Here is a 19,426-nt window from a genome sequence, read left to right on the forward strand (position 1 = left end):
TTGTTGCCAACGGGTGCGAAGGTGGGTAGCTATTGCAGCAAAATAGTCCAGAAATGGAACACCTCGATAGGAAATTGGTAGGTCATATACTGCTGACCGCGCAGCAGTGTCTGCCTGTTCATTGCCCTGTACGTCGACATGACCAGGGACCCAACAAAAAACAATATCTTTATGTTTGGTAGAGATACGGCGTAGCCAAAGTTGGATACGGAGAACTAGGGGATGAGATGTATCAAATTTTCGTATAGCCTGTAGAGCACTAAGGGAGTCTGAGACTACTACAAATGATGACACAGGCATAGATGCGATACGAATTAGTGCTGCAAGAATGGCATACAGTTCAGCAGTAAAAATGCTAGCCGAAGATAGTAAATGCCCTCGTACGACGCTGTCCGGAAACACTGCTGCGAATCCGACGCCGTCTGAAGACTTAGAGCCATCTGTGTACACAGCGGTGGCATGAGAATGGGAGTGGAAGTGATCAAGAAAAAGAGAGCGGGAAGCCACCGTAGGCAGTTGAGCTTTCGAGCAAGGGAGTGAGAAAGAACAGACCCGAACAGCTGGAACTTCCCAGGGGGGTAGGGAAAAGTGAGATGCTACATGAACATATAAAGGTGGTAACTGAAGGGAAGACAAGAGTGAATGTAGGCGAAGAGAAAAGGGACGGAGCAAACAGGGGCGGCGAACGAATAAAGAATGTCTACTAATATCGGTGACCATTCTATAAATGGAAGGATTGTGTAGATCGTGAGAGCGTACATAGTAACGAAGGCAATGGGCATCACGGCGATCAGACAAGGATGGAACATTTGCTTCTGTATAGAGGCTCTCAACAGGGGAAGAGCGAAAAGCACCAAGGCACAAACGTAAGCCTTGGTGATGGATAGAGTTAAGGCTAGAGAGAGTAGCAGGAGAGGCCGCGGAATAAATCTGGTCACCATAATCGAGTTTCGATAAAACGAGGGCTGAATGTAGGCGAAGCAGAGTTCGACGATCAGCTCCCCAGGAAAGATGAGCAAGGGTTTTAAGAAGGTTTAGCCGGCTGTGACAAGTTGCCTTCAGAGAGGTAATGTGAGGTTTCCAGGTTAACCGACGGTCAAAGAGAAGGCCTAGAAACCTGACTGTATCACGTTCGGGGATACGGGAGCCATAGAGATACAAAGGATGATCGGAGATAACAGAGCGTCTAGTGAAAGTAATTTGGTGAGTTTTGGTACTTGAAAATTTAAACCCATGTGTGGTGGCCCAAGTGGAAACACGGTCGACCGCATGCTGGAGAGAAACTGCAATAAGGTGACAGTCAGCGCCTGCACAAGCAATAGCGAAGTCATCAACATAGAGTGATGACCAAATATTGGGTTGAAGAACAGAGGCCAAATCATTTATAGCAAGGAGAAAAAGTGTTGTGCTTAGAACACATCCCTGAGGGACACCTTCAGCTTGGACGAAGTCCGGGGAAAGAACATTATTGACTCGAACACGGAAATGTCTGTCAGTTAAAAAGTTCTTAAGGAAGGATGGTAGATTGCCTCGGAGGCCTAAGGAATGGGCCTGGGCCAAAATATTATACCTCCAAGTTGTGTCATATGCCTTCTCAAGGTCAAAAAATATGGCAATAACTGAGTGATTATTCGCAAAGGCATTACGAACATACGTATCCAAGCGTAGTAAGGGGTCTATGGTAGAACGACCCTTACGAAAGCCATATTGACTAGCGGAGAGACTGTTGTGAGTCTCTAAATACCACATTAAACGTCGATTTACGAGGCGTTCCATCACTTTGCAAACTGCACTTGTAAGAGCGATGGGGCGATAGTGGGAGGCATCATGTCCTGTAGTACCCGGTTTGCGGAAAGGGAGAACAATGGCAGATTTCCACAGCTGGGGAAGAACTCCTTGTGCCCAAATAAGATTGAAGAGGTGTAAGAGGACTACAAGGGCTGACCGATGTAAATGTTGTAACATACGAATATGAATGTCATCAGGCCCAGCTGCCGATGATCGGCAAGCTGAGAGCGTTGCCTCCAGTTCTTGAAGTGTAAAAGGCACATTATACTGTTCTTCTCCGAGAGAAGAAAAGTCCAAGGGTACTAACTCTCTGGCAGACTTTGAGGAAAGAAACGAGGGGCATAGATGGAGCCCTCGGGAAATACGGACCAGATGTGTGCCAAGTTCAATGGCAACGTCGAGAGGGTTTGCTATATCAACACCAGTGACCCGTAGAACAGGAGCCGGGTCAGGAGAGTATTTACCACTCAATTTCCTCACTTTTTTACAGACTGCACTCATAGAAGAAGCAGAGGTGATGGTGGAAACATAGTCTCGCCAACAAGTGCGTTTAGCTTCACAGATGACACGGCGAGCGATCGCACGCTTCTGCTTAAAATCAACAAGTCTCTCAGCGGTTCTATTGTACCGGTACCTGCCCCATGCAGCACATTTCAAACGTACTGCACGAGCACAAGCAGGAGACCACCAAGGCACGCACTTCTGAGAATGCCTGCCTGAGGTTTGGGGTATAGAATGAGAAGCTGCGGTATAAACTGATGTCGAGAAGATGTGTAGGAGCTCATCAATGGAGGATGAAGAAGGAACCTCACTAAAAGCAGCGAGGTGTGAGTAAAGATCCCAATTTGCCCGATCAAATTGCCAGCGAGGGCTACGGAAAGGTGGTGAATAGGAAGGAGAAGTAAGAATGATCGGAAAATGATCGCTGTCATGTAAGTCTGGTAGAACAGACCAGGTGAAGTCTAGTGCAGTGGAGGAAGAGCAGACTGATAGATCGATGCAAGAGAGAGTATGAGTACGAGGATCAAAATGGGTGGGAGTACCCGTATTTAAAACATGGAGGGGGTGAGAGGCAAGAAAAGCCTCCAACTGAATGCCACGTGAGTCACAATGAGACCCCCCCCAGAGGAAATGGTGGGCATTAAAATCACCAAGTAACAGAAGTGGTGGTGGTAAGGATGAAACAAGAAAGGCAAAGTCTGGGATAGAAAATGCTCGAGAAGGAGAGAGATATAAAGAACATATTGTAAACCACTTATTCAAGTGGATACGGGCTGCAGTGTAATGCAGCGAGGTATGGACAAATAGTTGACAGTACGGAATATCATTGCGTAGAAGAAGGGCACTTTCATTAAAGGTCCCATCTGAGAAAGGATCCGAAGAATACAATAAATTATAGCCTGAGATAGGTTGGAAAACAGCCGAGTGTAATTTTGGTTCTTGTAAGCAAGCACCAACAGGGGAAAACCTGGAAAGCAACATCTGAAGCTCACCCCGATTACCCCTGAGGCCGCGGATATTCCACTGTAAATAGGCCATGATTGGCGATGAAGAAAATATCAGGAATCTGTAGGTAAAGGCACCTACGGACTAGAGGGGTTAGAAAAGTCAACGTGTGGTGGCATTGGAAGATGTTCAAGTAGCGAAGGAACGGAGCGTTGCGAAGAATGGGGTTGTGAAGATGGAGGAGAGGGAAGAGAAGGAACAGGAAGTGAATCAGTGTCCATTGAAGGTTTAGTCTCTGCAATATATTCTGAAATGGCTTCAAGTGTTTCTGAATTCAAAGATGTATGGGAAACCATATTGGAGATAGGAGGAGGAGGGTGAGTAAAGATTGGGACAGTAATGGACTGTACCAAAGTAGAGGGGGAGGGAAAAGTGTAAGGGACTGGAGATGAAGTGTGGGGGGGGACAGAAGAGGTAGAAACCTGGGAGGTGACAGAAGAGGGAGAAACTTGGGAGGGGACGGGGGTGGAAGGCATAGTACGAGGAGGAGGGTGAATCTCCACACTTGTAATAGAGCCAGAGAGAGGGGAAGAACTAGGTACAGAGACTGGAAAGGTAAAGTGTGGAGGTGGAAGAAGGGAAGGAAGGGGCAAAGAAGATTTGAGCAATGTGGATTTTTTGGACTTCTGAGTAGAGGGGCGATTGGTATTAGGTGTCGTACGAGGTCTTGTCGATACTGGGGCTTGTGAGGAAGGACGCGAAGATGTGAGAACAGACTGAGTTGTAGTCGGGACGTCAGAGCCAAGGACAGCAAAAGGATTAGATGCCGTAGTGGCTATGGGAGGGGTAACAACAGAGGAGGCTGCAGAAGATGGGACCCCAGAAGTGGGGGGACGTTTGGAAACACGAGAATAAGAAACACGGGGTAGTCTCCCTTGGAGGCGGAGATGAGTAACTGCCATAGCATAAGGGAGACCTTCTGCCTCTTTGAGGCAACGGATTTCACGTTCATTTAAGTAGACCTGGCAACGGCGGGAGTACGAAGGGTGAGCTTCATTACAATTAAGGCAAGATGGAGGTTGACTGCAAGATGTATTAGAATGGTCGTCGGCACCACAGACTGGGCATTCGGCCATAGATCTGCAATATTTCGCTGGGTGACCAAAACGCCAGCAATTTCTACATTGTTGCGGTGTAGGTATCACCTTTCGAACTTGTAACCGATGTCCCGCGACATATACAGAGGACGGGAGTTCTCGGCTGTCAAAAGTTAAACGAGCCACATTGCAAGGGTAACGTCTCCGCCCCCGGGCAGGAAGGACATAAGTGTCTACTTTGAGGATTGGGAGATCCTGGAGTTCCAGCTGTTCAAAAATGTCATTGCCACATGACTGGAAATTCTGTTGGACTATGGTATGGGGCAGAATGACAGTACCACTACAAGAATTGAGAGAAAGATGTTTTTCAATAGTGATAGGAGTAGTATCGATATTCGAAAGGAGAGAAAGATCATGAGCTTGGGTAGCATTCTGGACAGTGACGATGCGCGTACCGCTCTTGAGAGCGTGAAATGAAATATCTCTGCCAACATGACGCAGGAGCGCTTTGGCAATACTATGGTCAGAAAGGTAGGCAGAAGAAGAAGTTGGTCTTAAAGTAAAGAATTTAGTCCATTGTGTGGTCCGAAACTGAGCGTGGAGAGGGAATGCTTGACGTGTCGGTCGTTTCCGAGTAGAATGGGAAGGTAACGACGGAGCATCATCAGGAGATTGACGTTGGCGTTTAGGAGTAGGACCGGAGTTGGTCCGGCAGGAAATGGGTGGGCGATTCGAAAATTGCCGTACCGTAGAGGGAGAAGCCGGAAGCATAGTCAAAGGAGAGCGGAGTTCAGACAAATCGAAGGAGTCAGTCGAAGCCCCGGTACCTGAAGCGGGTGAGGAAACAGCACCAGCAAGAGGTACAGGGGCATCAGGAGTGTCCGAAGAGTGGTCTAAACACAAGGCAGGGTCAGAATGGGGTGCGGTATCAAGAAGGGGCCCGGGGGTAGTGGTTTCATGGACTAGGGCTGCCATGGTTAGGTTACTCCTTTGCTTTTTGTTTTTAAGAAAAAAAAAGAAAGAAGAAAAGAAAATAAAAATAAAAAAAAAGAATAAAAAAAGGGGGGAGCGGGGAGGAATAGTTCCCAGGAGGAATGAAAGGGCCGGAAATCCCCCTCCGCGCCCAAGAGGACTCGACACCGCTAGTAGCGCAGATGCAGCATGGAACCCGTGCCATACCCTACCCTTCATGCCAGTAAACCAGCAATCTGGGATAGCAACCTCACATCTGCCGAGCTACCTCGGTGGACAAAAGAGAGGGCGGCCGGATATCCGCCACAAAGCATACCTCCTTCAGCCACCACCCCCGGAATCCGAAAGGTGGCTTCCAGAGATACACCCGTCGCCCAAAAGACACCCAAAGCTACTCCGGGATACCGGAGAGGGATCGGGACATCCCTAGGCAATCCAGATTCCACGGCAAACTACGCCACCGCCAAGAAACCTCAACGGAATGGGATGGACCCCGGTGTCCTTTCCCCTACCTAGGAACTAGCGCGCCTGTGGGAGAAATCACGAAGGCTAAAAAGAGGAAGGGCAAAAGGGAGGGGTGAGGAGGAGGAGGAGGAATGGAAAAAGGGGAGGATGGGGAGGATGGGATAGGGGAGGGGAGAATGGGGGGTAATTAGGTTCGGTCTGAGGAAGAAGACCGACAGGGCTAATTCCTCAGACCAAGAGCCTCTTCACCACGCCAAGGAGCCCCCCTTGAAGAGGAGCACAAGCAGGAGACCACCAAGGCACGCACTTCTGAGAATGCCTGCCTGAGGTTTGGGGTATAGAATGAGAAGCTGCGGTATAAACTGACGTCGAGAAGAGGTGTAGGAGCTCATCAATGGAGGATGAAGAAGGAACCTCACTAAAAGCAGTGAGGTGTGAGTAAAGATCCCAATTTGCCCGATCAAATTGCCAGCGAGGGCTACGGAAAAGTGGTGAATAGGAAGGAGAAGTAAGAATGATTGGAAAATGATCGCTGTCATGTAAGTCCGGTAGAACAGACCAGGTGAAGTTTAGTGCAGTGGAGGAAGAGCAGACTGATAGATCGATGCAAGAGAGAGTATGAGTACGAGGATCAAAATGGGTGGGAGTACCCGTATTTAAAACATGGAGGGGGTGAGAGGCGAGAAAAGCCTCCAACTGGATGCCACGTGAATCACAATGAGACCCCCCCCCCCCCCCGAGGAAATGGTGGGCATTAAAATCACCAAGTAACAGAAGTGGTGGTGGTAAGGATGAAACAAGAAAGGCAAAGTCTGGGATAGAAAATGCTAGAGAAGGAGAGAGATATAAAGAACATATTGTAAACCACTTATTCAAGTGGATACGGGCTGCAGTGTAATGCAGCAAGGTATGGACAAATAGTTGACAGTACGGAATATCATTGCGTAGAAGAAGGGCACTTTTATTAAAGGTCCCATCTGAGAAAGGATCCGAAGAATACAATAAATTATAGCCTGAGATAGGTTGGAAAACAGCCGAGTGTAATTTTGGTTCTTGTAAGCAAGCACCAACAGGGGAAAACCTGGAAAGCAACATCTGAAGCTCACCCTGATTACCCCTGAGGCTGCGGATATTCCACTGTAAATAGGCCATGATTGGCGATGAAGAAAATACCAGGAATCTGTAGATAAAGGTACCTACGGACTAGAGGGGTTAGAAAAGTCAACGTGTGGTGGCATTGGAAGATGTTCAAGCAGCGAAGGAACGGAGCGTTGCGAAGAATGGGGTTGTGAAGATGGAGGAGAGGGAAGAGAAGGAACAGGAAGTGAATCGGTGTCCATTGAAGGTTTAGTCTCTGCAATATATTCTGAAATGGCTTCAAGTGTTTCTGAATTCAAAGGTGTATGGGAGACCATATTGGAGATAGGAGGAGGAGGGTGAGTAAAGATTGGGACAGTAATGGACTGTACCAAAGTAGAGGGGGAGGGAAGAGTGTAAGGGACCGGAGATGAAGTGTGGGGGGGACAGAAGAGGCAGAAACCTGGGAGGTGGCAGAAGAGGGAGAAACTTGGGAGGGGACGGGGGTGGAAGGCATACTACGAGGAGGAGGGTGAATCTCCACCCTGTAATAGAGCCAGAGAGAGGGGAAGAACTAGGTACAGAGACTGGAAAGGTAAAGTGTGGAGGTGGAAGAAGGGAAGGAAGGGGCAAAGATGATTTGAGCAATGTGGATTTTTTGGACTTCTGAGAAGTAGAGGGGCGATTGGTATTAGGTGTCGTACGAGGTCTTGTCGATACTGGCGCTTGTGAGGAAGGACGCAAAGATGTGAGAACAGACCGAGTTGTAGTTGGGACGTCAGAGCCAAGGACAGCAAAAGGATTAGATTCCGGAGTGGCTATGGGAGGGGTAACAACAGAGGAGGCTGCAGAAGATGGGACCCCAGAAGTGGGGGGATGTTTGGAAACACGAGAATAAGAAACACGGGGTAGTCTCCCTTGGAGGCGGAGATGAGTAACTGCCATAGCATAAGGGAGACCTTCTGCCTCTTTGAGGCAATGGATTTCACGTTCATTTAAGTAGACCTGGCAACGGCGGGAGTACGAAGGGTGAGCTTCATTACAATTAAGGCAAGATGGAGGTTGACTGCAAGATGTATTAGAATGGTCGTCGGCACCACAGACTGGGCATTCGGCCATAGATCTGCAATATTTCGCTGGGTGACCAAAACACCAGCAATTTCTACATTGTTGCGGTGTAGGTATCACCTTTCGAACTTGTAACCGATGTCCCGCGACATACACAAAGGACGGGAGTTCTCGGCTGTCAAAAGTTAAACGAGCCACATTGCAAGGGTAACGTCTCCGCCCCCGGGCAGGAAGGACATAAGTGTCTACTTTGAGGATTGGGAGATCCTGGAGTTCCAGCTGTTCAAGAATGTCATTGCCACATGACTGGAAATTCTGTTGGACTATGGTATGAGGCAGAATGACAGTACCACTACAAGAATTGAGAGAAAGATGTTTTTCAATAGTGATAGGAGTAGTATCGATATTCGAAAGGAGAGAAAGATCATGAGCTTGGGTAGCATTCTGGACAGTGACGATGCGCGTACCGCTCGAGAGCATGAAATGAAATATCTCTACCAACATGATGCAGGAGCGCTTTGCCAATACTATGGTCAGAAAGGTAGGCAGAAGAAGAAGTCGGTCTTAAAGTAAAGAATTTAGTCCATTGTGTGGTCCGAAACTGAAGGTGGAGAGGGAGTGCTTGACGTGTCGGTCTTTTCCGAGTAGAATGGGAAGGTAACGAAGGAGCATCATCAGGAGATTGACGTTGGCATTTAGGAGTAGGACTGGAGTTGGTCCGGCGTGAAATGGGCGGGCGATTCGAAAATTGCCGTACCGTAGAGGGAGAAGCCAGAAGCATAGTCAAAGGAGAGCGGAGTTCAGACAAATCGAAGGAGTCAGTCGAAGCCCCGGTACCTGAAGCGGGTGAGGAAACAGCACCAGCAAGAGGTACAGGGGCATCAGGAGTGTCCAAAGAGTGGTCTAAACACAAGGCAGGGTCAGAATGGGGTGCGGTATCAAGAAGGGGCCCAGGGGTAGTGGGTTCATGGATTGGGTTCTCCATGGTTAGGTTACTCCTTTGCTTTTTGTTTTTAAGAAAAAAAAAGGAAAAAGAAAAGAAAATAAAAATAAAAAAAAAGAATAAAAAAGGGGGGAGCGGGGAGGAATAGTTCCCAGGAGAAATGAAAGGGCCGGAAATCTCCCTCCGTGCCCAAGAGGACCTCAGCACCGCTAGTAGCGCAGATGCAGCATGGAACCCGTGCCATACCCTACCCTTCATGCCAGTAAACCAGCAATCCGGGATAGCAACCTCACATCTGCGGGGCTACCTCGGTGGACAAAAGAGAGGGCGGCCGGATATCCGCCACAAAGCATACCTCCTTCAGCCACCACCCCCAGAATCCGAAAGGTGGCTTCCAGAGATACACCCGTCGCCCGAAAGACACCCAAAGCTACTCTGGGATACCGGAGAGGGATCGGGACATCCCCAGGCGATCCAGATTCCACGGCAAACTACGCCACCGCCAAGAACCTCAACGGAATGGGATGGACCCCGGTGTCCTTTCCCCTACCTAGGAACTAGCGCGCCTGTGGGAGAAATCCCAAAGGCCGAAAAGAGGAAGGGCAAAAGGGAGGGGTGGGGAGGAGGAGGTGGAATGGAAAAAGGGGAGGATGGGATAGGGGAGGGGAGAATGGGGGGTAATTAGGTTCGGTCTGAGGAAGAAGACCGACAGGTCTAATTCCTCAGACCAAGAGCCTCTTCACCACGCCAAGGAGCCCCCCTTGAAGAGGAATGTACACCAAAAATGAAAGAAATCTAAGCATAAATAATGGAGTTCACTTCTCAGCAATTAGCCACCCCTTTGCAGTAATTTCGAATGGTGTTTATGGTTGTATTCTCCTTTTTTTGGTCTCATTTGATAGATTGGAGATATATTACAGAAATAGATATGATTTTAATTACTTTCATGACAAACAGTACCTTGAAATAGAGCTCAACCTAGGAGAAATGGTCTATTGCTTGGCTGTTTCAGAGTAAACAAATGACGTCACTGTCCATTCCAATATGCAGTCGTGAATGGGTTGACATTATTTATACAATTATTGCAATAAGGAATAACAGTAAATCTTATATTTTTTGTGTGAATAAAAATTGCAAATTATATAATAATAATATGTATATGTAGGGTTGTTGAGGTGGTTCGGACATGTAGAAAGAATGGAGCGAAACAGAATGACTTCAAGAGTGTATCAGTCTGTAGTGGAAGGAAGGCGGGGTAGGGGTCGGCCTAGGAAAGGTTGGAGGGAGGGGGTAAAGGAGGTTTTGTGTGCGAGGGGCTTGGACTTCCAGCAGGCGTGCGTGAGCGTGTTTGATAGGAGTGAATAGAGACGAATGGTTTTTAATACTTGACGTGCTGTTGGAGTGTGAGCAAATTAACATTTATGAACGGGTTCAGGGAAACCGGCAGGCCGGACTTGAGTCCTGGAGATGGGAAGTACAGTGCCTGCACTCTGAAGGAGGGGTGTTAATGTTGCAGTTTAAAAACTGTAGTGTAAAGCACCCTTCTAGCAAGACAGTGATGGAGTGAATGATGGTGAAAGTTTTTCTTTTTCGGGCCACCCTGCCTTGGTGGGAATCGGCCAGTGTGATAATAATAATGTATAATAATAATAGTATAATATAATACAATAATTATATTATTATTATATGTATAATAATATATATAATAATAATGTACTACATATAATAAAAGACAGCTTCAAAAGGCCGTCACTAGATGGCAGTGTTTACCACAACAAAAAGGGAGCGGTTGTGGCTGCCTCCACTTGTTACATAATGACATTGTATTCATTCTAGAGTATATATCAGGTTTCTATGTTATTTATATTTGTTATGTCATATTAGATGAACTGTGATATATAATAAGCCGTATAGATGGTGATAGCGAAATTATTCATTAAGTATTTTGTCCAGTCTCCAGTCAAGCTCTTGTCCATTCCCAACACTGCCCATACCACTGCATGAATTACATATTTTATTCATTTTAGAGTATATATCGGGTTTCTATGTTATTTATATTGTTTATTATGTCACATTAGATGAAGTGAAATAGATAAATAAGCCGTCGAGTTGATATTAGCGAAATTACTGAAGTACAGAATTCCACTGGAACAGATTAATTGCATTTCAGTTCATTTAAATGAGGAAAATTTACTCTGCAAACAAGCAAATCCAGTTGTGAGCAAGGTCATGGAACGGATTAAACTCGCAAGTAGAGGTTCCACTGTATTTTGTCCTGCCTCCCGAGAGCAGGAATTCTGTTGGAATGGATTAATGGCATTTCAGCTAATTTAAATGAGGAAAATTGATTTGATATACGAGCAAATTGAGTTACAAAGCTAGGTCATGGAACAGATTAAAGTTGAGGGTCCACTGTATTAACCCTGAGAGCTTAGCTGTAAAACAGTTCCTTGGAATTATATAATTTATTTTTTTTTTACCTCAAAGGCCATCTCCCACCAAGGTACGGTGACTCAAAGATGACAACTCATTTCACCATCCATTCAATCATTGTCTTGCCAGAAGTATGTCGATATTACAATTCAGGTTACCCTCTAACTGCAACATCCTCATTCCTCCAGGGTGTAGGCACTGCCCTTCCCACATCCAGGACTCAATTCTGGATAATGGGTTTTCCTGAATCCCTTCATGAATTATTTTGCTCATACTGCAACAGCACATCTAGTAAAAAAAGCACTTCTCTCCACTCCAAACATGCTCACATAAGCCTGTTGGATGCTCAACCCTTAAAACTCAACCTCTTTTACTCACCTTCCACCAACCATTCCTGGAGTGATCCCTACCCATCCTACACATCCCATTCATCATCCTGACTGATGAGGTAGTTTGGGCATATATGCCCAAACTACCTCATCACCTTGCTCTTTTTCTATTCTCACTTATAATATCCCCCTTTCATATACCCTAAATTCATCCAATGTTGGCAATTTATTTTCAGAGTCCCCCAAAAGAACCGTCACCAGCAAAGAGCAAATATGATATATAGGGTAGTTAAGGTGCTTCGAGGAAGGAGAGGGGGATATGATGAGGAAGAGGGTTTATAAATCTGTGGAAGACAGGAATGGAGGGAGGTTGTAAAGGAGACTTTGAGTTTTATTGGCCTGAACATTTTAGATAGTGAATGGAGACACTTGGTTGTGAGTGGGTATGCTGTTGGAGTGTGAGCAAGGTAATAATTAGGAAGAGATTTGGGGAAACCAGTTAGCCAGATCTGAACCCTGGAGGTGGAAAGGGCAGTACCTGCACTCTGAAAAAGGGGTGAGGATGTTGCAGTCAAGAGGGTAATCTAAACTGTGATGTCAGCACACTTCTGGCAACACAGCAAATGAATGATGGGTTACCCTGCCTTTGTGGGAAACTACTGCTGGGGTGAAAGCAAAATATACTCAGGACTAGGATGTCAGATTTACTCTCATAAATGTGTGCCAGCAGCTAGTCATCATCCTCTTCGTCAAATAGCTGTTGGTACATAAGTGAAGTCCCCCGAGGCTGGACAATTGTAGTGATGTGGCTGGTGTAGTCATGTGGCTTTGGAGCAGCCATTAAAATGGCCTGAGAGCAGATATAAGCAAACCTTATTTCAGATGAAAGAACTGGACTAATTTCAATATATGCTAAAAATAATGTACTAAATGTAGCAACTAATATTATACTAGATGCTATTAGAGAATGTGAGCATCATGTAGATCCACAAATGGAGGGAGATTTTATATAATTTTTCAAACATCTTTGTACACTAATTCATACACATGGAGAAGGAAAGACTACTGTGAAAAAAAAATAATAAAATGCCATAGTAGCCAAGTGGTTCACTGCATCTTTTACAGACCCATCAAAAATAACAGTAATCTGAGTTTAACAGGAACCTACTTAACACCTCTGTTACTACTGCTTCCTTTATTCTCCTGTTGACTATGGAATTTATTTTGTCATTATTCACACCAGTCATTTTTTTTTCTTTTTTAACACATCGGTCATCTCCCATAGAGGCAGGGTGACCCAAAAAAGAAAACACGTTCACCATCATTTACACATAATCACTGTCTTTGCAGAGGCACCCAGATCTGACAGTTTAGTAACTCCAACCAGCCAATATCCCAAACCCCTCCTTTAAAGTGCAGAGATTGTACTTCCCACCTCCAGGACTCAAGTCAGGCTAACTGCTTTCCCTGAATTCCTTCACAAAATATTACCCTGCTCACACTAACAGCTCATCAGGTCCCAAAAAATCTCGTCTCCATTCACTCCTATCTAACGTACTCACAAATGCCTGCTGCATGTCCAGGCCCCTTGCACACAAAACATCTTTTACCCTCCCTCCATCCTTTCCTAGGACAACCCCTACCCTTCTACAGATTTATAACCCTCCAGATCATTCTATTTTGCTCCATACTCTCTAAATGGCCAAATTACCTCAATAAATATGTATATGCATGAATTAGTGTACATGGTTTATGGTACATGATTTACATGGTGCTCTTTAGGAAAACTATATAGCAAATAGCAGAAGTCATATACTGTATGTACATTGGAAAATCAGATTAATATAAAACTTTTCATTAACAGTGAGGTTGTATGACATGGGTTAGTACTCTGTTTTAATATTTCTTTTAAATAGTAGATATCAGGATGCATTAACAGCATAAAAAAACTATTAAAATGGATACGTCATGCTCTTTAACCCTTTGACTGTTTTGGCCATATATATACGTCTTACGCGCCACTGTTTCGGACGTATTTATACGCGTAAATTCTAGTGGCTTCAAATCAAGCAGGTGAAAACTGGTAGGCCCACATGCGAGAGAAAGGGACTGTGTGGTCAGTGTACACCACATAAAAAAAAATCCTGCAGCACGCAGTGCATAATGAGAAAAAAAAACTGACCATTTTTTTGGATTAAAACGCCGACTTTGAGGTGTATTTTTGTATAGTATTTATTGTTGTATTCTCGTTTTCATGGTCTCTCGTGATAAAATGGAAAACATATTACAGAAATAAAGATGATTTTGATTAGTTTCACAATGAAAACGACCTTGAAATTGAGCTCAAAGTAGCGGAAATGTTCGATTTTTACCAATGTTCAGGAGTAAGCAAATCACACCACACATCCAATACACATCAACTGGGGAGTCTAATATTCTTTCACTAGTGCACTGATATTATTTATACTATTTTTACAATACTGCAGTAGTCTGCATAACAGTAAATTTTGTATTTTTTGTATGAATAAAAAATAAAAATAGAAAGCAATAGTAATATAAGAGGGGTCTAGAGACGTGACTAATTAACAGAGGATATGTTATTTTAGTGCCAAGAATGTCTACATTGTTTATTCTGGACCCTATTTTGAAATTGGCATTTTTAATTTGCATGAAATTGGCCAAATTGCCAATTTCTGACCACTTTATTAGGTAGGTTAAATCAGTAAATGGGCAGTTTCTTGTACTCAAGTAATAGAAAAAATGGAGTTCTAAAGAAGTAGCTATGAGTTTGGCCAAACAGAATTGGCCAAAAACAGGGCTCAAAGTCAGCGAAATCGCCGATGCGTATACGTCGCTGAGACCGCTAACTTCGTGGGAGAGCAATTCCATGAGTTTTCAACCAAATTTCATACTTTTGGTGTCATTACCATCAGAAAAAACTTCTCTATCATTTGATAGGAAATTTTTTTTTTTTTTTCCAATAATTGTGACAGAATGACAGTTTCAGAAAGGGGCTTGCGACAGTCAAAGGGTTAAGCAATGTTTGTGATCTTTGCTTATAAAGCAACAATCTTGTACAATAAGAAGTGTGAGTTCATTGTTGTAATAATTCCAAGAATGTCATACATAGTGGCACTATGACTGTGGCAGTGGCTAAGTAGATATACTGGCAATGTGTCCTAGTAAATCATGATAATGTTCTTTGGATATGGCATTATTTACTAGTAGACAGATAGCAATACTTTTTTTTAACACATCGGCTGTCTCCTACCAAGGCAGGGTGGCACGAAAAAGAAAAAAATCATCACTCACTCACTCCATAACTGTCTTGCCAGAGGTGTGCTTACACCTCAGTTATAAAATTCCTTCAGAGAGCAGACACTGTATTTCCTATCTCCAGGACTCTAGTCCAGCCTGCCAGTTTGCCTGACTTCCTTCATAAATGTTACCTTGCTCACACTCCACCAGCACGTCAAGTCCTCAAAAAATCATTTGTCTCCATTCACTCTTATCTAACATGCTCATGCATGCTTGCTGGGAGTCCAAGTCCCTTGCACACAAAACCTTTACCTCCTCCCTCCAACAATTCCTAGGCTGACCCCTACCCTGCCTTCCCTCCACTACAGATTTATACACTCGAAGTCATTCTATTTTGTTCCATCCTCTCTACATGTCCGAACCACCTCAACAACCCTTCCTCAGCCCTCTGATTAATAGTTTCCATAATCCCACACCTCCTCCTAATTTCCAAACTACAAATTCTCTGCATTATATTCACACCACACATTGCCTTCAGACACGACATTTCCACTGCCTCCAGCCTTCTCCTTGTAGCAACATTCACCACCCATATACGAGCATTGGTATAATTATACTCTCATGCATTCCCCTTTTTGCTTCCACGGACAAAGTTCTGTCTCCACAGACTCCAAAGTGCACCACTTGCCTCTTTCCCCTCATGTTTCATAGACCCATCTGCTGACACATCCACTCCTAAATATCTGGATACATTCACCTCCTTCATACTCTCTCCCTCCAATCTGATACCCAATCTTTCATTACTCATTTTTTTTTTGTTACCCTCATCACCTTACTCTTTCCTATATTCACTTTTAATTTTCTTCTTTTACATACCCTACCAAACTCATCCACTAACCTCTGCAACTTCTCTGAAGAATCTCCCAAAAGCAACTGTAACAACTCCCACTTGACCCTATCAAATAGTGATATTACCTGAGTGGCTGGTTGCCCTACCTGTGTCTCTGTTGCACTCTGGTCGAAGCTGTTGAGGAAGAAGAGGACAGGACAGTAGCATATGTTAAGGATAGCTACGCTGCGCATCAGCCAAGGAAAGCCTATTTTCTGGACCACAGCCCCACCCACTAACGGTCCTGCAGCAGTAATAGTACAGTCAGCAGTGAATACACTTTGATACAGTCAAATGCATAAACATTAAAACAGCCATTACATAATGTTTTATAGTCAAGAGTGCACCCAGCAATAAACATAGATTAACAATATTAAAATTATGGTATACAGTAGGCCTCTCCCTCCTGTGTTTCTGCCAGTTTGCCATTCATATTTAGTACTCTCACCCTTTTGCTCTAAGGGTGGCTCACCTATCATACCAGTGATTTTTTTTTCTTTGTCCCTTATGTCACTGTATTGTAAAAACATTTTTTCTCATTTTTTGTACTAATACATTCATACTGTATGTATGCTCATTGCTCTGCAAGTATACATACCTCACATTTGTCTAGTAGCAACTGATCAAGAATCAGATTGGAGAGAGGGGGTAAAGGAGGTTTTGTGGGCAAGGGGCTTGGACTTCCAGCAAGCGTGCGTGAGCATGTTAGATAGGAGTGAATGGAGACGAATGGTACTTGGGACCTGACGATCTGTTGGAGTGTGAGCAGGGTAATATTTAGTGAAGGGATTCAGGGAAATCGGTTATTTTCATATAGTCGGACTTGAGTCCTGGAAATGAGAAGTACAATGCCTGCACTTTAAAGGAGGGGTTTGGGATATTGGCAGTTTGGAGGGATATGTTGTGTCTTTATATGTGTATGCTTCTGGACTGTTGTATTCTGAGCACCTCTGCAAAAACAGTGATAATGTGCGAGTGTGGTGAAAGTGTTGAATGATGATGAAAGTATTTTCTTTTTGGGGATTTTCTTTCTTTTTTTTTTTTGGGTCACCCTGCCTCGGTGGGAAACGGCCGACTTGTTGAGAAAAAAAAAAAAAATCATAAGGTTACATTATTGTTTTCCTTAGTTTTTAACTAAATGTATTCATACCCTTGTACATAACTGTTGTTTTTTTTTTTTTTCTTTTTAACAAGTCGGTCATCTCCCCTGAGGCAGGGCGACCCAAAAAAGAAAGAAAATCCCCAAAAAGAAAATACTTTCATCATTATTCAACACTTTCACCTCACACATACTGTTTTTGCAGAGGTGCTCAGAACACAACAGTTTAGAAGCATATACGTATAAAGATACACAACATATCCCTCGAAACTGCTAATATCCCGAACCCCCTCCTTTAGAGTGCAGGCATTGTACTTCCCATTTCCAGGACTCACGTCCGGCTATATAAAAATAACCGGTTTCCCTGAATCCCTTCAATAAATATTACCCTGCTAACACTCCAACAGATCGTCAGGTCCCAAATACCATTCATCTCCATTCACTCCTATTGAACACACTCGTGCACGCCTGCTGGAAGTCCAAACCCCTCGCCCACAAAACCTTCCTTCCAACCTTTTCAAGGACGACCCCTACCCCGCCTTCCTTCCCCTACAGATTTATACGCTCTCCATGTCATTCTACTTTGATCCATTCTCTCTAAATGACCAAACCACCTCAACAACCCCTCTTCAGCCCTCTGACTAATACTTTTATTAACTCCACACCTTCTCCTAATTTCCACACTCCAAATTTTCTGCATAATATTTACACCACACATTGCCCTTAGGATATCTCCACTGCCTCCAACCGCCTCCTCGCTGTTGCATTCACAACCCAAGCTTCACACCCATATAAGAGTGTTGTTACTATTATACTTTCATACATTCCCTTCTTTGCCTCCATAGATAACGTTTTTTGTCTCCACATATACCTCAACACACCACTCGCCTTTTTTCCCCTCATCAATTCTATGATTAACCCCATCCTTCATAAATCCATCTGCCGACACATCAACTCCCAAGTATCTGAAAACATTCACTTCTTCCATACTCCTCCTCCCCAATTTGATATCCAATTTTTCTTTATCTAAATCATTTGATAACCTCATTACCTTACTCTTTTCTATGTTCACTTTCAACTTTCTACCTTCACACACCCAAACTCATCCACTAACCTTTGCAATTTTTCTTTAGAATCTCCCATAAGCACAGTATCATCAGCAAAAAGCAACTGTGTCAATTCCCATTTTGTATTTGATTCCCCATAATTTAATCCCACCCTTCTCCCGAACACCCTAGCATTTACTTCTTTTACAACCCCATCTGTAAATATATTAAACAACCATGGTGACATTACACATCCCTGTCTAAGATCTACTTTTACTGGGAAGTATTCTCCCTCTCTTCTACACACCCTAACCTGAGCCTCACTATCCTCATAAAAACTCTTTACAGCATTTAGTAACTTATCACCTATTCCATATACTTGCAACATCTGCCACATTGCTCCCCTATCCACTATCATATTATGCCTTTTCTAAATCTATAAATGCAATAAAAACTTCCCTACCTTTATCTAAATACTGTTCACATATATGCCTCAATGTAAACACTTGATCTACACATCCCCTACCCACTCTGAAACCTCCTGGCTCATCCGCAATCCTACATTCTGTCTTACCTCTAATTCTTTCAATTATAACCCTACCGTACACTTTTCCTGGTATACTCAGTAAACTTATTCCTCTATAATTTTTACAATCTCTTTTGTCCCCCTTCCCTTTAAATAAAGGGACTATACATGCTCTCTGCCAATCCCTAGATACCTTCCCCTCTTTCATACATTTATTAAACAAAAATACCAACTGCTCCAACACTATATCCCCCCCTGCTTTTAACATTTCTGTCATGATCCCATCAGTTCCAGCTGCTTAACCCCCTTTCCCCTCAAGGAAGGTTCCTTGATGTTGGTGAGGGGCTCTTGATTTAGGGAATTGGATCTGTGCTCCAGTTCCCCGAATTAAGCCTGAATGCCTTCCACATCCCCCCCCAGGCGCTGTATAATCCTCCGGGTTTAGCGCTTCCCCTTGATTATAATAATAATAATTTACCCCCTTTCATTCTACGTAATGCCTCACGCACCTCCCCCCCACTCGCATCCTGTTCTTCACTCCTAAAAGATGGTATACCTCCCTGGCCAGTGCATTAAATTACCGCTTCCCTTTCTTCATCAACATTTAAAAGTTCCTCAAAATATTCCCGCCATCTATCCAATACCTCCATCTCCCCATCTACTAACTCCCCTACTCTGTTTTTAACTGACAAATCCATTCGTTCCTTAGGCTTTCTTAACATGTTCAACTCACTCCAAATTTTTTCTTATTTCCATTAAAATTTCTTGACAGTGCCTCTCCCACTCTATCATCTGCTCTCCTTTTGCACTCTCTCACCACTCTCTTAACCTTTCTTTTACTCTCCATATACTCTTATAACAATTCTGCTTTGTAAAAACCTCTCATAAGCTAACTTTTTCTCTTTCATCACACCCTTTACTTCATCATTCCACCAATCACTCCTCTTTCCTCCTGCACTCACTCTCCTATAACCACAAACTTCTGCCCCA

At 44.0% G+C, this 19,426-nt stretch overlaps 1 protein-coding gene across 5 annotated transcripts in view; it reads right to left on the reverse strand.

Annotated features, from left to right (window-relative positions):
• The window catches only part of LOC128694560 (synaptic vesicular amine transporter), a 70,495-nt gene that overhangs the window by 15,091 nt on the left and 35,978 nt on the right, over positions 1–19,426 (reverse strand). Inside the window, exons 10-11 of one of the 5 annotated variants that reach the window (XM_070095776.1) lie at positions 15,873–16,009; positions 12,327–12,468 (exon numbers count right to left, since the gene is read on the reverse strand). In XM_070095776.1, coding sequence (XP_069951877.1) covers positions 12,349–12,468; positions 15,873–16,009 — 257 coding nt within the window. In that variant the 3' untranslated portion in view covers positions 12,327–12,348. Of the gene's footprint in view, positions 1–10,791; positions 12,469–15,871; positions 16,010–19,426 lie in introns of those variants that run through there. The other 4 variants (XM_070095778.1, XM_070095775.1, XM_070095777.1 and 1 more) reach the window with 4 other exon arrangements.

Source organism: Cherax quadricarinatus, chromosome 51 (assembly GCF_038502225.1).
Source record: "Cherax quadricarinatus isolate ZL_2023a chromosome 51, ASM3850222v1, whole genome shotgun sequence".
In the NCBI taxonomy this organism is placed as follows: domain Eukaryota; kingdom Metazoa; phylum Arthropoda; class Malacostraca; order Decapoda; family Parastacidae; genus Cherax; species Cherax quadricarinatus.